The sequence below is a fragment of the Rattus norvegicus genome, chromosome 3 (assembly GCF_036323735.1).
Source record: "Rattus norvegicus strain BN/NHsdMcwi chromosome 3, GRCr8, whole genome shotgun sequence".
NCBI lineage: Eukaryota > Metazoa > Chordata > Mammalia > Rodentia > Muridae > Rattus > Rattus norvegicus.
In genome coordinates, this window is record NC_086021.1 from 63386245 (window position 1) to 63403453 (window position 17209).

The following is a 17209-nucleotide window of genomic DNA, read 5'->3' on the forward strand; positions in this document are numbered from 1 at the left end:
AAACATTTATTAAAATTCACCAAACTGCATTTGTTCTTCTTAAAGTCGTCGAAATCTTAATAAAACCATGAAGCAATTCTGCTTAACTTTGGAATATCCAGGCAAAAGAATTGACAGCAAAAATTCAAAGAGATACATGTCTCCTGATAATTCACCGCAGCATTCTTTTAGCCATTCAACAGCCAAAAACTGGGAGGGTCCACCAACAGACACGCAGATAAGCAAGGTGTATATACACACACGGAATAGCCTTCAGCCCGAAGACAGGAAGTTCCGACGTAGGCTAGGACATGGGCGGAACTTGAATTCACTGGGCCAAGTGAGTCAGTTTTCACTAAAACACAAATACCATAGGATCCCACTACCAGGAGGAACTTGAAGTGGTCAGACTCATAGAGAAAGCCAAAGGATGATGTCAGGGATAACGTGTAGGGGAGAAGGAGGAAGTTGGCATTTAATCCATACAGAATTAGGTTTATGAGGTGGGGACAGGTTCTACGGATGGACTGCGGAAATGATTGTGTAAGTGTAGATGTGCTTAAGGCCTCTTGAGCTGCATATGCTTATGTTTACTAAGTAAATTTTATGCAGTGAGTAACTTAAATTAACATGTCCCCTCTTCAACTAAAGTTGAATGTGATTCCACTACATGTCAAGTAAATGCATGCTAACGAAGTTACTGACCCCCTACGGAGGAACCTTCTAGATCCCCCTTCCCTCTTTCATTGCTTACTCTAAATCCTACCTTCTTAATGTTGCTGTAGACAGAAAGAAGGACGTGGAGGGCAGGTTCCCAAGTATGGTGGTGTGGAAGGCTCTGTACTCTCTGGCTTTCTGCACTACACTATAGCCTTCCTCCTTTCCCAGCCTCTGGTGGGAAAAACAAGCAGGGATGTCTAAACAAAACTTGAAAGTGAGAGAGCAGGAGGAAAGGAACTCCAGCATAAAAGAATGGGGGCCATGGGGACTAATGTCAGATTCAAGCTGTGAGCAGACCCCATAGATCCCCAGGCTCTTCACCCCGCCTTTAGGAAGCAAACTCAATTTTCAAATTTGTCTTGTGTCTCTACTATTCCCAAATGAAGGCACATTAGATTGGAAAGATCTTTTTCATACATTAAAAAAAATCACCATTTGACTTGAAAACAGTTTATTTAATTTATACAAATAACTACTAAATACAAAAAGTAGATTAAAACAAAATAGTTATTTTTTTTTCTGGCAGAGTTTAAATGCACGTAATGGATAGTTCCGAAGAAGATGCATTTCCCCCCCACAGCGTTTGGGACTAAAATTCTACTGAAATCTTTGCTTCTAAATCAGTAATATATTGGGTGGTGTTGCATGGGTAATGGCTAAATACGTTCTGTATACTAACTGAAAAGAAAGTTACAGTCTACACACATAAAAAAAAAAGTGAAGCATTTAAAATGTGAATTTAACTGATAATAAAAGAAAACATCCATTTCAGAATCGGGTGTTAAAAACATTTCGGTAATAAAATCATAAGACCACATAAAAATAAGCTTTAACATACGCACGAGGCAGTTTTATATATAAAAACAAAACAAAACAAAAAAAAAACAAAAAAACAAAAACTGCTAAGTGCACCAGTAATAAATAATTTGCAAAGTTGTGTCTAAACAATTCCTAATGTTTGCATCGTTGTAAACATCGGCACGTGTGTAAAATGCAGCAAAGTCCAACATTACATTTTTGTTTCGCCAGATTGAATTCCTATTGTCCAGAGACAGGCCAGTGAAGTAGGCAGCCAATGTTTTGGCAAGTCGGGTCTTTAAGATTAAGGACGACAGTGCAAGTAAGGAATGCAGAGAATTCCTAGTGCAACAGAGAAGAGTAGGCGCAGCCAATATTGCTGATTACGAATTCACCGCCTCCTTGAGTTTCCCGTGGGGCGAGTCTAGGAGACCCGTGGAAGATACGCAAAGAGCCACTGTCCTAATGCCCAGATCTCCTGCAGGATCTCTCTGTGCTCCTCCACTTCCCTCCCCCTTGCAAACATACCTGCCCACCGTTAGTCTTTGTGGTGTGAACAGTTCATCAAGTGCTCGAGTCACAGTTTCTGAGCGAGGTTAGGGTGGTTTTGGTGTCTCCCCCGGAACATGGCTGGGAAGAGACATCTGCTTTTGTCAAAGCAGCCACTTCGGGAGTTGGGGGGAGAGGGGGACAGATGGATTCTGTTCTGACAACCAGTCAGGCCAGCATTAGGTCCCAGCTGGACAATGACAGCATTGACTCTCCTTCTTGACACCGGTGACAATGTCAACAGTCAGTTTTTAATTTGTCTAGGGAGTTATCAATTTTGGTCAAAGTCTTTTTGATACGTAGAGCTGTGAGTCTGGCGGATGGGTTCTGGTACCAGCATTCTTTCATCAGCTTCGCCAGAGAAGTTAATGTCTGTGGAGAGAAAACAGAGGTCATACCAACTGGCCACGTTGGACTACCTTTGGGTCTTCTGGCTGCTAAAAGTAATTTTACTATTTTTCCTCCTTCACAGTTTTATGGAGGGTCCTAGAGCCCCAAGTGAATAGGTTTGGAAAGTGGCGTGATTCTTGAAGAAGTGCAATCTGGTAGGTGTTGCTAATGAGTGACTGTACTCACGTGAAGTGTCCATGTGAGACCAGTGTCAAGAGTGTTATTCACAGAGATGTGAGTAAATTTGCAAACCGTATCACTTCTAGGGGTCTTAAGTGTGCCACTGCTTATGAGCAATGGTTCAGGCTTCTCAGCATGGAGCAGCTTTTAGAATCTCAGGGAAGCAGTGAGAGTCGAGTCACACATGCAGTTGAAGCTTTAGGGCAATGAGTCATCCCATGCTCGACACCGGTCACACATGGACACTCACGGGAATACTGTCACTCATTAGCAACACCTACCAGATTGTGCTTTGTCAAGAATTACGCCTGCTTGGGCTCTAGGGCCCTACTTAAAACTGTGAAGGAGAAAAATCGATGTATAGTCCGGATCATACAGGTGCTAAGAGCCAGGAAGAACTAGAGAGTAAGCTCACAAATGCTGGGAGGAACTCTAAAGCTAGCAACCTGGTATGCTTACCGGGTCTGAGAACCATCTGTTAGGTATGTTTGGCCTCTGTTGATCCACACAGACAACTTTCCTCATATCTTCAAAACTTGGGTCATTGGGAACAACATCATAGAATGGTGGCTTGTAATCTTCCACTATACCTGTGTTCAAGACAAGACGCAGTTAGGGTTAGTAGGAGAGTCCGCATCCCCCCAGGGGTCTCTGCTGTCTGTCAGGGGTTGGAATGTGGGGGAGAAAGCACAATCTCCTTGCTCCTAAGTCAAGGCAGCTTTGGAAACTCCAGGCAGGTCCTAAAATAAGTTGAGAGCCAGGCAACAAATAAATATCCCGCAGGAAATAGACCCTACATCCGAAGATGTGCAATCCTCTTGGATTACAAGTACTAATGAACCACTCCAACGGTGTCTATAAAGAGCTCACAACTGTCTCTATCTTCACTACCAGGGAATCCCACACCCTTTTCTGACCTCCAGAGGCATCAGGGACACACATGTAGGCAAAATACTCATACACATAAAATAAAATAAAGAAATATTTAAAGAAATACCTGCAAACACCTAGAGGCAAATAAAGAAATCAAGACCATCACCCAAATTACCTTTTTTGTTAGGAAATTATTTTGTCAAAAAAACAAAAACAAAACCCCTGTTATAATAATATCATCTGAGGTCCTCATTTCCCCAGTCACTCTCTCTCACACAGACATGTCCTCAACTACCAGGCACAACTGTCTGTCTGGTGGCTTCTGCAGGTATTATCAGTACCTGTCTATTAACAACGAAATTCACAGATCCAAGTAAAACTTAGCCATATGGGATTAGCAAAGTGACCCGGTCCTCTTACATACAGGAAACCAGGGAAATTATCACTTGATTTCCCTCATCAACAATGTGGTCAGTGACTAACTCGACTGCCAGCCCTTTTCTCTCTTGCATGCAGCTTACTTCTATTCCTAGACAAACAGCGGGCTGTTGTAGAGGCCAGAAGGAGGCTGTGAGTTAAAGGTATAATTAAGCTTTTCCATTCTTGCAAGCCCCCTAAAAAAGCCTCAATCCCCTTTTCATTTGTCACAGAGATTAGCGAGAATCCATTCGCACCAATTTCACATAAATACAAACCACTTATGCAGAAGCTCAGAGATGAGGAGCATCTGTTCTAGAAATACTACAGAGTTTCGAAACCTTACAAACTCGGTTTATTTTTAAAATGGAAAGTTAGTCTAAATTGTATCTTAAAAATTCAAGTTGACACTTTGTTAACTCTGAACAATATAGCCACCTTGTATAATTGCAACTGAGATGTGGATCCTGACTAAAACCTTTTCTGGGCAAATACCAATAGCTCTTAAGTGGCATAAACCACTGTTCTCAAAAGGTCGCTGCTACTCTGCCGCGGAATCTCACCTACGTCTCTTGTAAGGATCCCTGGACACATTCAAACAAAAATGTCTTCACTCTACAATACTCGGAAAAAAAAAAACATCCCAAACACAACTGTGCATCAAGGTTAAAAAAGAACTTCCATCCTTTGTTGGGCTGCCTACATTCACAGGAAACAGAAAGTAAGGCCATGGGGATGTACTCCAGAGCCTGGCTTAATGCTTTTAAAATGTAGCTATAATCGCCAGCTATTTGGAGGGAACATGATCATAGCACCAAAAAGGTTTATGTGCATATGAGTAATAGAAAGTTAGATTTTTCTCTAACCCCCTATACACACACACACACACACACACACACACACACACACACACACACATCAAAGATAGGTGAATATTTAAAAGCACAAGAGATACCAAGCACAACAATGAGCACTGCCTCACAAAACCCAGTCCCCTTGTGGTTCTAGTTCTTTTATTTAATAATGCCATATGTTGGCAAAAGGAATCTAGGTTTTCAAACAAAACAGCATTTAATTCATTGTGCATGGAAAGCTAAGCCATGCCTCTCTTTCTTCAACCATGGGCTCCCCCTCACTGTTTCCATCTGACTCTGGATGAGCCCCTCAAAACAACAAAACAAAACAAAACAAAACTAATTAAAAAATATTCTGGGATTCAACTGCAACATTCTTTTGGTGAAAACTCAACATTGGTAAAGAAAAGCCTTTTTTTTTTTTTTTTTTTTTTTTTTGGCCCAAAGTGCTTTGTATCTATTATGAGTGGAATGCCTTGCTAAATGCTGAGGAAGACCACTACCTCGTAGAGGACAGCACAGGCATCTCTCTTTTTGCCTTAGATAATATAAATCTCGTACAAAAGTACTTCAAAACTGACATTCGCTTGTCTGTTGGTGTGTCTCTGTGCATACGTATGTGTACAGGGGGCAGGCATTTGTCTTGGGCTACAAGTCAACCCAGGTAACATTATTTGGGAGCCATCTACCTCGTTTTGTTTTGTTTGAGACAGGGTTTCTCACTGGCCTGAAGCTTGACCGTAGAGGAGGCTAGCTGATTAGCAAGCTCCACAGCCCTTCCTGTCACTGCTTCCCAGCATTGGGATCCCATCATGCCCAGCTTCTCCACAGTGTCCTGGGATCGATGTCACACGTTTGTGCAAGCACTGAACCGTCTTCCCAGCTCCCTCAACACTTTTTCGCCCCTCCATTTACTTTTACTCGGAAGGGGGGAATTCTCTTACATTTACGTGTTAGCTCCTAAGTCGATTCAACCGTCATTTGATGCCCTAACCTGTATATGAAGTCTGGCAGGAGGGATACAGAAATGAAAAAAAGAAAAAAGATGTGGTGTTGGCGATGAACAACAAAATAAAGAGAAAGATGGATGAAAGGAGAATTAGCAACTAACAGTAGGGACAGGGGCAATGGAACAGAGCTCAGAAAAACAGACAGCACGGTTCCCTAAGTGGTTTCTAGAAACTGGGTGTCCTGCAGGCAAAGAGTTTCAGAACTCAGAGCATGGCAGCTAGGCAGATGAGTAATTTGTGAGGCAGAGCAGAGGCTAGGAAAAGAAAAACTACCCAGGAGAGGGTGTTTTCCAGGTCGAAGGAGTTGATGAAGCAAGGAGAAGAATTACGAAGAGCTTCCCATGCTGGAATAAAGAGAGAAGCCCCTTGTGAAGGGAACTGGTATGTGTGGTAGAATGGATGAGGAAAGGCCATGGATGTAGGTGGGCCATTCGATGGAAATGCTGTACATCCTGAGAGTGATTGACTTACAACTGTTCCTCGACTTCTGCCTATATGTGACACTCTGGTTGGCCAAGCCAAGAAAAGAAAAAGTGAATTGTAAGCCCTACAGATAGAACTGGATGATCGTTGGCAACAGGTGAGCCAGCAGAGAGGCTACCAAGACTTGAGGGAGGCAACTAAGAGTGCTATCTTTGAATCCCAGCACCCTGGAGGCATAGGCGGGCCAACCTGAGACTCTGAGGCCAGTTGGGTTTGCATAGCTAGTCAGGGCCACATAGTGAGACACTATCTCAAAACAAGCAGACAGATGATGAGAACAGATACAAAATACTTTAAGTGCCATGTGAGTGGGACAAGGACAATGATAACAGCAAAGATAATGATTGGAGCAAATCATAAGAGGAATTCAGAGAAGAGGTGACCTCAGACAGTGCTCAGGGAAAGAATACACAACCTTTGTCTTTCAGTCGAGGATGCTGCTGACTCAAAGGGACACAGGAAAGAGATGAGAGTGATTATTCATAACTTCTTCCCCCACAGCTTTGGGCATGTGTAATTAATTTATATGATTGGTGTTTGTGTGTTGTTACCCCACCCCCAGGAGTACATATGTCTAATGGGAAGTTTCATTTCTTCGGGGTGAATCTATCTTTCACAATAACCTTAACTCTAATGGGCTACATGGCTCTCTTGGAGCAAGGCCCTCAGCTATCGTGCCATAGATTTCTTAAATCTTTAAAATGTATATCACAAAGCTCATACGCAAATCACCCAACAATGCCCACAATACACACTCTAGAAAGTTCTAAGTACCATTGTATCCAGAAACAAGAGCTCCCTGGAGATTCTATCACAGAAGCCTTAGACCACACCCACACAGAGGTTAGTACACAGAGTTCATCTGGTTCGCATAGCCAATCCAGGTCAATTAGGGATACCAACATGAGAAGAAAGAAAGAGAGAAAAATAGAAAGAAAGAAGAAAGAAAGAAAGAAAGAAAGAAAGAAAGAAAGAAAGGAAGGAAGGAAGAAAGGAAGGAAGGAAGAAAGAAAGGAAGGAAGAGAAAGAAAGAAAGAGAGCGAGAGAGAAAGGAAGGAGGGATGGAGGGAGGGAGGGAGGAGAGGGACCAGGGAGGGTGGGGAAGGAAGGAAAGAAGGAAGGAAAATGAGGAGTGAGAAAAGCAGAATGGAGAAGAAGAGGAAAGAGGAAGAAAGAGGAGAACAGAGGAGAGAAGAAGGGAAGGGAGGAGAGGGGAGGGCAGAGGAGAGGAGAAGATCCAAGAATATGAAAGAAAAAATGACTTGACACCAGCAGAAGTTGCATTTTGATATGCAGACAAACCATGAAGGAGTGTCTCTATGGATGAATCTTGGCGTGATGGGGTTCACAGCAGGACATTCAGTAGTATTTCTGTTACTTAATCTACCATGCCTCATAGCGCAATGTCAAAACACTTTAATATCATGACACACATAAAAGACGGCCAAGACATAAATGGATAGGATTGGTCAGTATGTCACCCATCCTCGTTGCCAAACAAGCAAGGAAGAAGTTTTGGATTCCAAAGCTCTGGGGATCTCTCAGTTGTGGTTAAGGGACTATGGTCCTGAGCCATGGAGACAGGATCAGGAACCCACAGCCAACGGTCCTGAAGGCAGGCAGAGGAAGCACAGCTCTCTGTGCCATGCGAGGGAAGGGAAGGCTGTGTCATGACCCCACCACCTACCTTTACTGCCACTCATGGGCATACAGAACCATAGGCATCAAAGTCCAACCCCATAGAGGTAAGAAGCAAAAGTCAAAAGCTTATAATAAGGTACCGTGTAGCTAGGCATAGCTAAAATATTATCTTATATTGTCAGAGGGAGAGAAGGCAGTCTACGATAGCTTCATGGCTGTTCCTCAGTTGAGAGTTGCATACCCTACCTCAAACGGAGAGACCAAAGCACCAGAGAGCCGGAATGTTCTAGAACCGTGGTAGCCTCTCAAGAGGGGCCATGCACTGAAGCCTGGGACTGTTACAAGGTTAAAGACACAGATATTTGTCTTAGAGGAAAGTCAGAAGGACACCAAACAAACCGCTCCTCATATAGTTCTGATGACTTCATGTTATTGCGGCTTGAGGCCAACTGACAGTCCTCCTCTGCTTGGTATCCCCAAATTAGGGACATGAAATTCCAGGAGATCGCAGGGACAGAAATAATCCTTCCTCCAACCTCGCCTCCACATTCCTATCCCCAGCCACTTCCCTAAAGGTTAAAATAAACAACTGAATAAAAACTTTCAAATTAATGGCGCCGAACCTTTTTCCTCTGCCGGTTCATCTGTTCAGACCCCAGCACAGGCTGAGGCATCGAATCCACATCCTGAAGCATGGGACAGCTCGTGTTGTCATGGTTCCCGTACACAAGCCACTGTGCTTAGGAACAGAAACACGTGCGGCTCCCTGGCAGACTCAAGGATCCATTAGGAGAGGCTTCCCAAACTGCGGGTGCCAAACATACGTTTACTCTAACAAGTGTTTCCTACTCCCCACCCCATGAGAAATGCAGCTTGGCCAGCAAGGATGTTTTTTTTTTTTTTCTTGCTGTGATACAATAGGGGTTTTGGCACATTGGAACATGGATTTTATCACAAAATAGTTAAAGTGGGGGAAAGAAGAGTGGTCCTCCAGAACCTTCCCATAGGCAGGGAAATGCACAAACACATGTCACACAGGGCATGGGGGAAGAGGTAGACAGCGAGAGGTGGGAAGGGTCAAAGATCTAGAAGCTCTTAGAAACCTATTTCCGATAGAAAGGAACCAAAAAATGTTAGTCAGCGTATTCCTTTCACAACAGGCAAATAATAGTTGCTTTACTGACATCATCTCATCAAACCACCATGACCTTTTGGTACTACTATCGATATTTTCTCAATGTTGAAACAAATCTAGAAAATAGTGTCATCATATAATATGAGAGTCTGGTTTTGTTGTTGTTTGTTTGTTTGTTTTTATTCTCCTGCCCCAGCAGGCCTAGAACCAGAGATGCAGAACTCTGGGGGATCCACCTACATTGGCTTCTGTGCACCATGCCTGAGAACCCTGGTTCTTGACATCAGAAAACAGATACACACAGCAGGAAGCTGTGAAGCCAACAGATGCCACAGAGACACGCAGCTTTGCCCTCTACAGATGCTCTAGACAGACAGACCACAAACGCTCACTGGCATCTGCCTGCTGAGGACGTCTCTAGTCAAATGTGCACACTCAAAACCTGGACATCAAATTCTCCTGCCTCAGAACTCTGGGGTTGAATCAACGAACTGCTAATCTAAGCAAGCCCTTGCGGCCTTTAGTTCACACAGAAACTCACGCAGCAAAGATGGGAACACCCCACTCTTTCCTAAAAACTCCAAACTCTTGATGTCAAAGTACCAGCACCAGTGAATTCCAAAAAGATACTACTGAGAAATTCTTGACCATGAAAATGAACTGGAGTCTCATTTCCTGTACAGAAACAGCATGAGGTTTATTACTAGAAGGAAATAAATGTAAAATTCTAATAAAAGTACAAAATATGACATATTTTTATGCTCATAGTTCACCTGAGGATACGCTGCCTCCAAGAGAACTTATCTGGTCATCAATTTTTATAATAAACTCAGAAACTCAAAGGATATATAATTATAATAACCTTCTTAATGTGAGATGTTCATATATTTAAATGGAGGTACATTTTATACACAATAATTTCAAAAAATATATATTATTTTAATGACAGTTCTTAAAGGTGATAAGAAAGGGAAATAGGTACATCGCACCCTGGGGTGAAGGAAAAACTGTAAATTAGGGCAACCCTTATGGAAAGCAATTTAGCACTGTGTGCCAAGCCATAAAAACATCCATATTCTGACCTATTAAGTCTACTTCTCTTAAGATGAGTAATTAAACTCCCCAAGTGGAAAGTTTCATGCACAGAAGTGTCTACCACGGGCCTCAAAATGGGAGACATGGGATGTCTAACAATCTGGGGATGGTTACATTAATAAACTACCGTGCGATCACTTAAAACAGGAGGAGCAGAGAGTAAGGTTAAGAGTCACATACAAGGAAGACGGTAACCAAGTTTCAAGAGTGTGGAGCAGGAAACACTAGGAGCAGGGTAGGAAAACACCATTTCTCCGACTCTTCTTCCTTCCCGCCTTTCCTGTCTGGGACTAGTAGTAGTTCAAATAAAACAGGTTTTCAAGAAGCCCTGGTTGGTTTCAAGTCTGAGTTTAGACAAGCCAGTGTGTGTGTGTGTGTGTGTGTGTGTGTGTGTGATGTGCATGTGAATACTCGTGGGAGAAGAGGGAGTAGAGAAAGATCAATTTAGTCACTGTCAGAAAGTAAGGCTTACTTTAAAATAAGAGACAAGATACCCTTATCTCCCCTTAAAAAAAAAAAAATCCAAAGCATGTCATAGAACCGAAGCTCAGCCCACAGCATCTTAGGAAATAGCTAGCCGCCCAAACCATGATGCAAAGAAGAGACCAATAAATCACAAAAACAACCAAAACAGTTTCCCATCCACGGTTGGTTTTTTTTTCTTCTCCCCAAAATAACCTTAATCACAGGATCTAAGCAAGCAAACTAACATTTGTTTGGCTGAGTTTTAAGCAGATGACTCTAACTTCAAACTGACTACCATTAATCACAGCTGATCTTTCAAGCCATTTGGGTTGACGCCTGCGACACTGACACAGGGCACATCTGTGACACACTCTCACAAAGCCCACAGAGCATGTTCAAGTCTAGCAGCCCGCTTGGCTCTCAGCTGCACCCCCAAACCTGGAAACTACCTCCTGCTCAGGTCTCTCAGGTCTATGGACGCCAGCTTCCTCTTCATAGGGGGAAGACTCCATTGCATGGCTTCTGTTGGCACCGATCCGGTAAATGCTCTCGTTAGGATAATCCAAGCAGAGTCAGATTTTCCCCCTCAGTTCTCAGGCGGACACAGATGACTGGGGTGAAGCAATGAAGCCCCACGTGCAATCTCAGGCAAAGTTCAGAACTTTATAAACCAGCCAGGCAATCCCTCTGTCGCAAACTGGGTCTCAAGTGCCTCGATGGCACCAACTGAGAGGCGGTGGATTGAGAAACGATTACCAGAAAAAGTCTGTGGCTCCATGAAAGAGAGCTGTCAAGTTATGGTTCGTGGCTGTCTAATCTGAAACACTTGCCAAAATGTCCGTAGAGGGTGTGTTCAAAGCAGACACACGGAAGCCATGGGAAACCCTTTCATGAAGACATACCAACTTCAGCTATTTAAACTGTATCAGATTACTAACTCCATTTCCTCCCCAGAACCTCTATTTTTTTTTTTAAGAATTATCTATTTATCATGTATAGACATCTGCCTCCTTGTAGGTCTGCAGGCCAGAAGAGGGCACCAGATCTCATTGTAGATGGTTGTGAGCCACCATATGGTTGCTGGGAATTGGCTCCTTGGAAAGAGCAGCCAATGCCTTCACCTCTGAACCATCCCTCTAGCCGCCCCATAACCTCTGTTTTAGTCACAAGGGTTATAATTACTCTACAAATCTCAGTCCTCGGGAAAAAGCAATCGGTGGATGGTAGGCGTGGCACGGATGTTAAGATTTCATGTCTTATTTCTAGAAGATTTCAGATCTGGGAGTCCCAGTGGTTTTCAAAATGGCTCTTGAAAAATGAACAAAAGTTTAGGCATCATTTTCTTCTCTTTTCACGGGATAGTTTTGCAGCTATATTTTCTAGATATGCGAAGTTCATCGAGTTAACTCAAGGGACTCTGCTATAGAAATCACTCTGGGTTCTTAGGGTCTGCCTAAGCTGTCAGAGTAAGAACTGGCGTTCCTTATGTCAGGTTCACTCAGGTCCCTCAGGGACAGACATGAGAGAGAGCTAGCTTCGAGAGGCATAGGCTAAAAACCATGACAAACAATACGCCTCCAATCCTAATACCTGCCTGCGGGTAGAGAGAGTCAGATCCCAGTGAGTTCCAGGCTAGTGTGACCTACAAAATGAGTCCCTGCCTCCAAAGAAGAAGGAAGGAAAGAAGGAGGGAGAGGAGGGAGGGAGGGAGGAAAGAAAGGCAGGTGGGTGGGTGGGTGGTTGACAAATGCTTTCCTATTGGCTAAGACAACACCATTCCTTAAAATCACTCAAACAGATCAAGAACAGCTACCGTTGAACTTAAATTTGACTCCTTCAAAGAGTACTGAATGCCTTCCAAATGTAGAAAACGAAACAGACTTTTCTCAGTAATCCAGTAAGAAGAAGAAAAGAATTCTTCTGAACAGCAGGATGCTTCCTTAAGAGCCCAGCATTCCTCTTAAGTTAAATCCAGCTCATGGAGGAACAAAGACAGAAGGACAGCAAGAAGAAAGCTAGAGCAGGGAAGGAAATAAGGAGCAAGAGACCCAAACAAAAACCAAGAGAAAAAAACAGTTCTTCAGTTGTCATTTCCTCTCACACATTTTGAACAGAATGCCATTATACACTTAGCCCACCGTAAGTCCCACAAGTATGATCTGATACAAGGAACGACGCGGCTTCCGTATTCCCCTGTGCCTTTCGACCATGCAGCATCAAGAGACTGTAGACAAAGGTAGCATCAGGCACTTACCATTGCTCACCATCCTCCTGGCCACTTCCCACAGAACGAGGCCAAAGGCCCAAATATCGACCCTCTTATAAGAATCAAAGCAATCCACTTGGATGGTTTCATCAAGCACTTCAGGGGCCATGTAGCGCTTGGTCCCCACACGGGGGTTGTTTCCCACATCAAGCTGATTCGTGCTCTGGGAATGCATGACTGCCAGGCCTAAAGGGAAAAAGACAACAGGGTGTTTAGCTACTGCCTTTCTCCTACAGGGCACCTGACAGAATTTAAAACAACCCCGACCAAAAGCGCCCTCTGGTGGTACGTGCATCACTGCCGGTACACCTAGACTGTCCTGAATAGCCCCAGGATTACTTGGGGCTTTGGGAACTAAACAGGAACAAGGACTAATTTAAGGCAGATTATGAGGCTATGAAGTTAATATATGAAGCTCTACATGATAAAGGCTTTTCTAAATGGCAGACCAAAATACTAAAGCAATATGAGTCCATGTTTGAAGTGCATGGAAAAACAGGCTTCCACACATTACATGTGAACTTTTGTGGCTTAAAACTCAGCAAATTAAACTCTCAAAGTCCACCACTTCTCCCTCTTGTCTCCTAGCACCAATTTTTGAGAGCATGAGACCAAACACCTGAGGTAATTTATTGTTCCAAAAAGGGCAAGCTAGGATAGGTTCTGCTGTATCCCCAAAGAGACAGCCAGAGCAATCAGGCAGGCTGAACCCATGGGCCTTCCCTTGGAATCATGGGAACAAACAGCAATTGGCTGAACCCTGATTCAGAGTGCATCTCTCTCGTTAAATGGTTCCAAAGCACTTAAACCATGGCTTATTTCTGAATTTCTCAGTCAATTAAAGAGACCTGCGCGTTCCCCACTAGCCACGGGGGTAAAGACAGATTTGTATATGGCTTACTTGAGGATGAAATTATTTATTCGATGCATAAATAGACCATCTTAAAATGATTGCTATAACACTCAATATAGTGAGAAGTGCCAGGCAGGACCATGCCCCTGCAAACCGTGTGCTCCAAAGGCGCCTTGGAAATCCTGCCGGTTTATCTGCAGTGAATGAACTCTTCGGGCAGGAGTTTTGAACACACGACTCCTTACCAGGCCAGAGAGCACACACCATCCCAACCTTCAGACTGAGCAAAGATTTTAGCAACTGCCTTCTTCTAAAGCAGGCTGGTTCCTCTTTCTCTGATTTGGCCATTTGTGCACATTTTCCAAATCTCACACACACACACACACACACACACACACACACACACACACACACACACGTTGCTCTGCAATTCCTAGAACTACACTAAAAACATTAGAACGCTGTACAGATGCCATTGAAACAGACACAGTCATGGCAGCTGCCTACAATTTTGGGCTGGACTAATAAAGTCTGAGCAAGTGACCAAGTGCATATTTAAAACAAAGACACAAAAGGAAGAATCAAAGTTTTCCTGACTGTTTTCTTTGGCTCACTCATTATGCTAAGGTGCCAGGAAATAGCCCCTTGGAGAGGCCAGTATGCGGGGCACTGAAGCTTGCAGCCAAGGACCATGTGGTCCACTGCACTGGAATTGGCTGCTTTGGCTACAGCCCAGGCTGCAAATGATTATGACCAACAGTTTATCAGCGCGCAGCGCACTGCACCGCAATCCCAGCACTCGGGAGGCGAAGCAGGAAAATTTCTACAAGTTTTAAGACCACTGAGTTCCAGGTCAGCTAGGCCTAAATAGTGAGACGATATCTCAAAACAAACAAACAGAACCACCTTAAGATGCTAGGCGTCACGTTTTACAGAGAATCTCTTACCTAGTATAAGGTAGTTATCACAATAAAGAAAAAAATGCAATTTACAAACTTTGGCTAAACTATTATTTGGGAAAGCAAAGTATTATAATGTCTCTCACACATTCCAAAAACCAGTAAAAATATACAACCACTGAAGGAGAATGTGACAAAACTCTCAAATTTCAGTCTAGGAGCCATTATTTCTTCAAACCTCTTATGTGATGATGTTTTCTCTTACATGCAAGCAAATTTTTATTTTTAAATTTTTTATATTTTTATTTTTAAAAAGAAAAAACTCTAATTAAAATGTGTATGCTTAAATATTTTATAACAAACTGTTAGCAAAATCAACCAGATATAGTCCTTTTAGCAGCGCCAAACAGAACACTGTTGCTAATGGGTGGTACTTAATTTCTGGGTAAACCATGAAAAACTATATGCAACTTAAAGCTGGAAAGGGGCTGTTTCCTACCCAATGTTACCAGTCTCCCCCAGTGACTAGGTAGCACCAGTTTGTACAGCAACTAATGAACCTAGCTGGAAGGACCCATGCCTAAGAAATGTGGCTGAATCATTAACCAGCTGGACTTACCAGCAAAATCCCTCATCTCCCTCCTCATCCAGGCTCATAAACCACAGCCTAGAGCTGCCATATTAGACCATGACAGCAGCCCACACCTGAGTCCTGTCATTGGAGATCACTCTAGCACTGCCCAAATCCTATCGTAACCCTGTGGGGTGGGGCATGGTTGTCGTTGACTTACGCGAGTAATTATCATGTAACTATATCATTATGAAGGTAGTGTTAAGGTAAAAGTTTAAAGCACGGCATTAAGTACTAGAGCCCTCCTTGGCTAAGATCTTTTGACCCCTGGAGAGAGTGTGAGTAGTGTCGCCCCTGAGCCAGGTAAACATATAAGTAAATAAACATGTAGAAACGCACCGTAAACAGCAGGATTCACACACGGATCGCCCTAACTCTAAGAGGCATGACAGAAGTTGTACAAATTTGCTTCACCACAGCTCGAACAGCCTTGCAAAGCTTCCAGACCAGACTCTCACCCTTGCAAAACACTATAAAATAATTCTTCAACATGAGAGCAAAGATTCGAAAGTGCCTCAAAGGAAATGCACCTTCCTAACATGTCAGATTCTCTGTCTTTAAAACCAAACAACAGTAAATTAATCTCATTATACGATTAAACCTCGTTCTCTCTAAACCTTCATCAGGGGGTCTCACCGGTCAATTAAAACGAATAAACAGCATCGTTCAGTTCTTATTAGCACAATTATGCAGCCAAATTTCTAGGGCTTGGGGGCAGATTTTATTTTGCAGAATTGCTACTGTTCACAAAGATATTCTCGTCTGTGGAACCACTGAAGCTCCATCAGCAGACCCAACACCCTGGAGGGTAGCGGGGCTCCCACTCAAAGGGTGAGTTATCTCACCGACTACTGTTTCCAGTTGGAAACTTCTGTTGGCTACAGAAGAAGGATGACCTCAGGACCAATTTATTTTTAAGGCAAACCATTCCCTGAAATATTTAGTCGCGCACTCACTTTCACGTAAAAGTTCGTGAAACCTGGAAGCAACAGTATTCATTGCTGGTAAGGGTGAGGCAGGGCTAAGCAGATGAGCTTACTCTGAAGAGTAATAGGGGAGTCTACAGGGACTGGGATTTACGGCTTTTGTCAAAATTCGGAAAATAAGAGGTTTGGGGGTTTCATGATGTTTAAATTGTAAAAAAAAAAAAATGAATGAAAGGGGGAAAATGAAGGAACACACCAGGGACATTACTTAAGACTATATTATATTGACTGTTGAGGTTGTCAGAGAGAAGAATTCTGTCTACAACTGGCTTTGAAATGCTCACATATGAACAGGAACTGAAAGGTGGGTTAGACGAACCATGTGGTAAAGACCGAAAGAACCATAAAACCAGTTGTGGGGAGACGCAACTGGTACACACACAGTTGCTGGTTAGAATGACAGTCAGCCTTCCTGGATGTTTGAAATTTTCCAGTGCAACATGTTTGCAGGAGAAATAGGTACCATTGACTAAAACACTGGAGGGAGGCATTAGTAAGTGCGGTAGTTGAGTTTTTTTTTTTTTTAAGTTTACCCAAATCTGCTATGCAGCACTGTCCGTTCTTCTTCACGAGGATGTTTTTGCTCTTTAGATCTCGGTGGGCGATGGCAGACTTCCCCTGGGTCCCAAATATCTCTATGTGCAAGTGTGCAAGGCCGCTGGCTATGGACAACACGATCCGAAGGCAGCTAACCGTGTCCAGAGTGGTGAGCTGAAGGTAGTCATACAACGATCCCATTTCGTGGTAATGTGTAATGAGCCACAGCTGGGTACTGGAGTGTCTAGAGGTCATGTCTGAAGCAATGAAACCTGGAAAGGAGGAGGACAGGATTTTCAGTGACAACTCCACCGTGTAACTCTGAAGACCCTAAATCGTCTGGGAACAGACCTAACGTAGAACAGGAAATACTTAAGTTACAAAGCCAACAAAGAATAGCATAGACTCCTGAAAGGGGCGGGGCCAACGAACCGCACAGCACATGCGC

The 17209-nt window shown here is 43.3% G+C and overlaps 1 protein-coding gene across 11 annotated transcripts in view; it reads right to left on the reverse strand.

Moving 5' to 3' along the window:
* Window positions 1-1133: 1133 nt before the first annotated feature.
* The window catches only part of Acvr1 (activin A receptor type 1), a 119603-nt gene continuing 103527 nt past the window's right edge, over window positions 1134-17209 (reverse strand). For 10 of the 11 annotated variants that reach the window (XM_039105904.2, XM_039105896.2, XM_039105906.2 and 7 more), the window contains 4 exons: window positions 16758-17033; window positions 12844-13041; window positions 3076-3206; window positions 1134-2418 (listed from right to left, as the gene is read on the reverse strand). In XM_039105904.2, coding sequence (XP_038961832.1) covers window positions 2284-2418; window positions 3076-3206; window positions 12844-13041; window positions 16758-17033 — 740 coding nt within the window. In that variant the 3' untranslated portion in view covers window positions 1134-2283. 11 annotated transcript variants of the gene reach the window in all.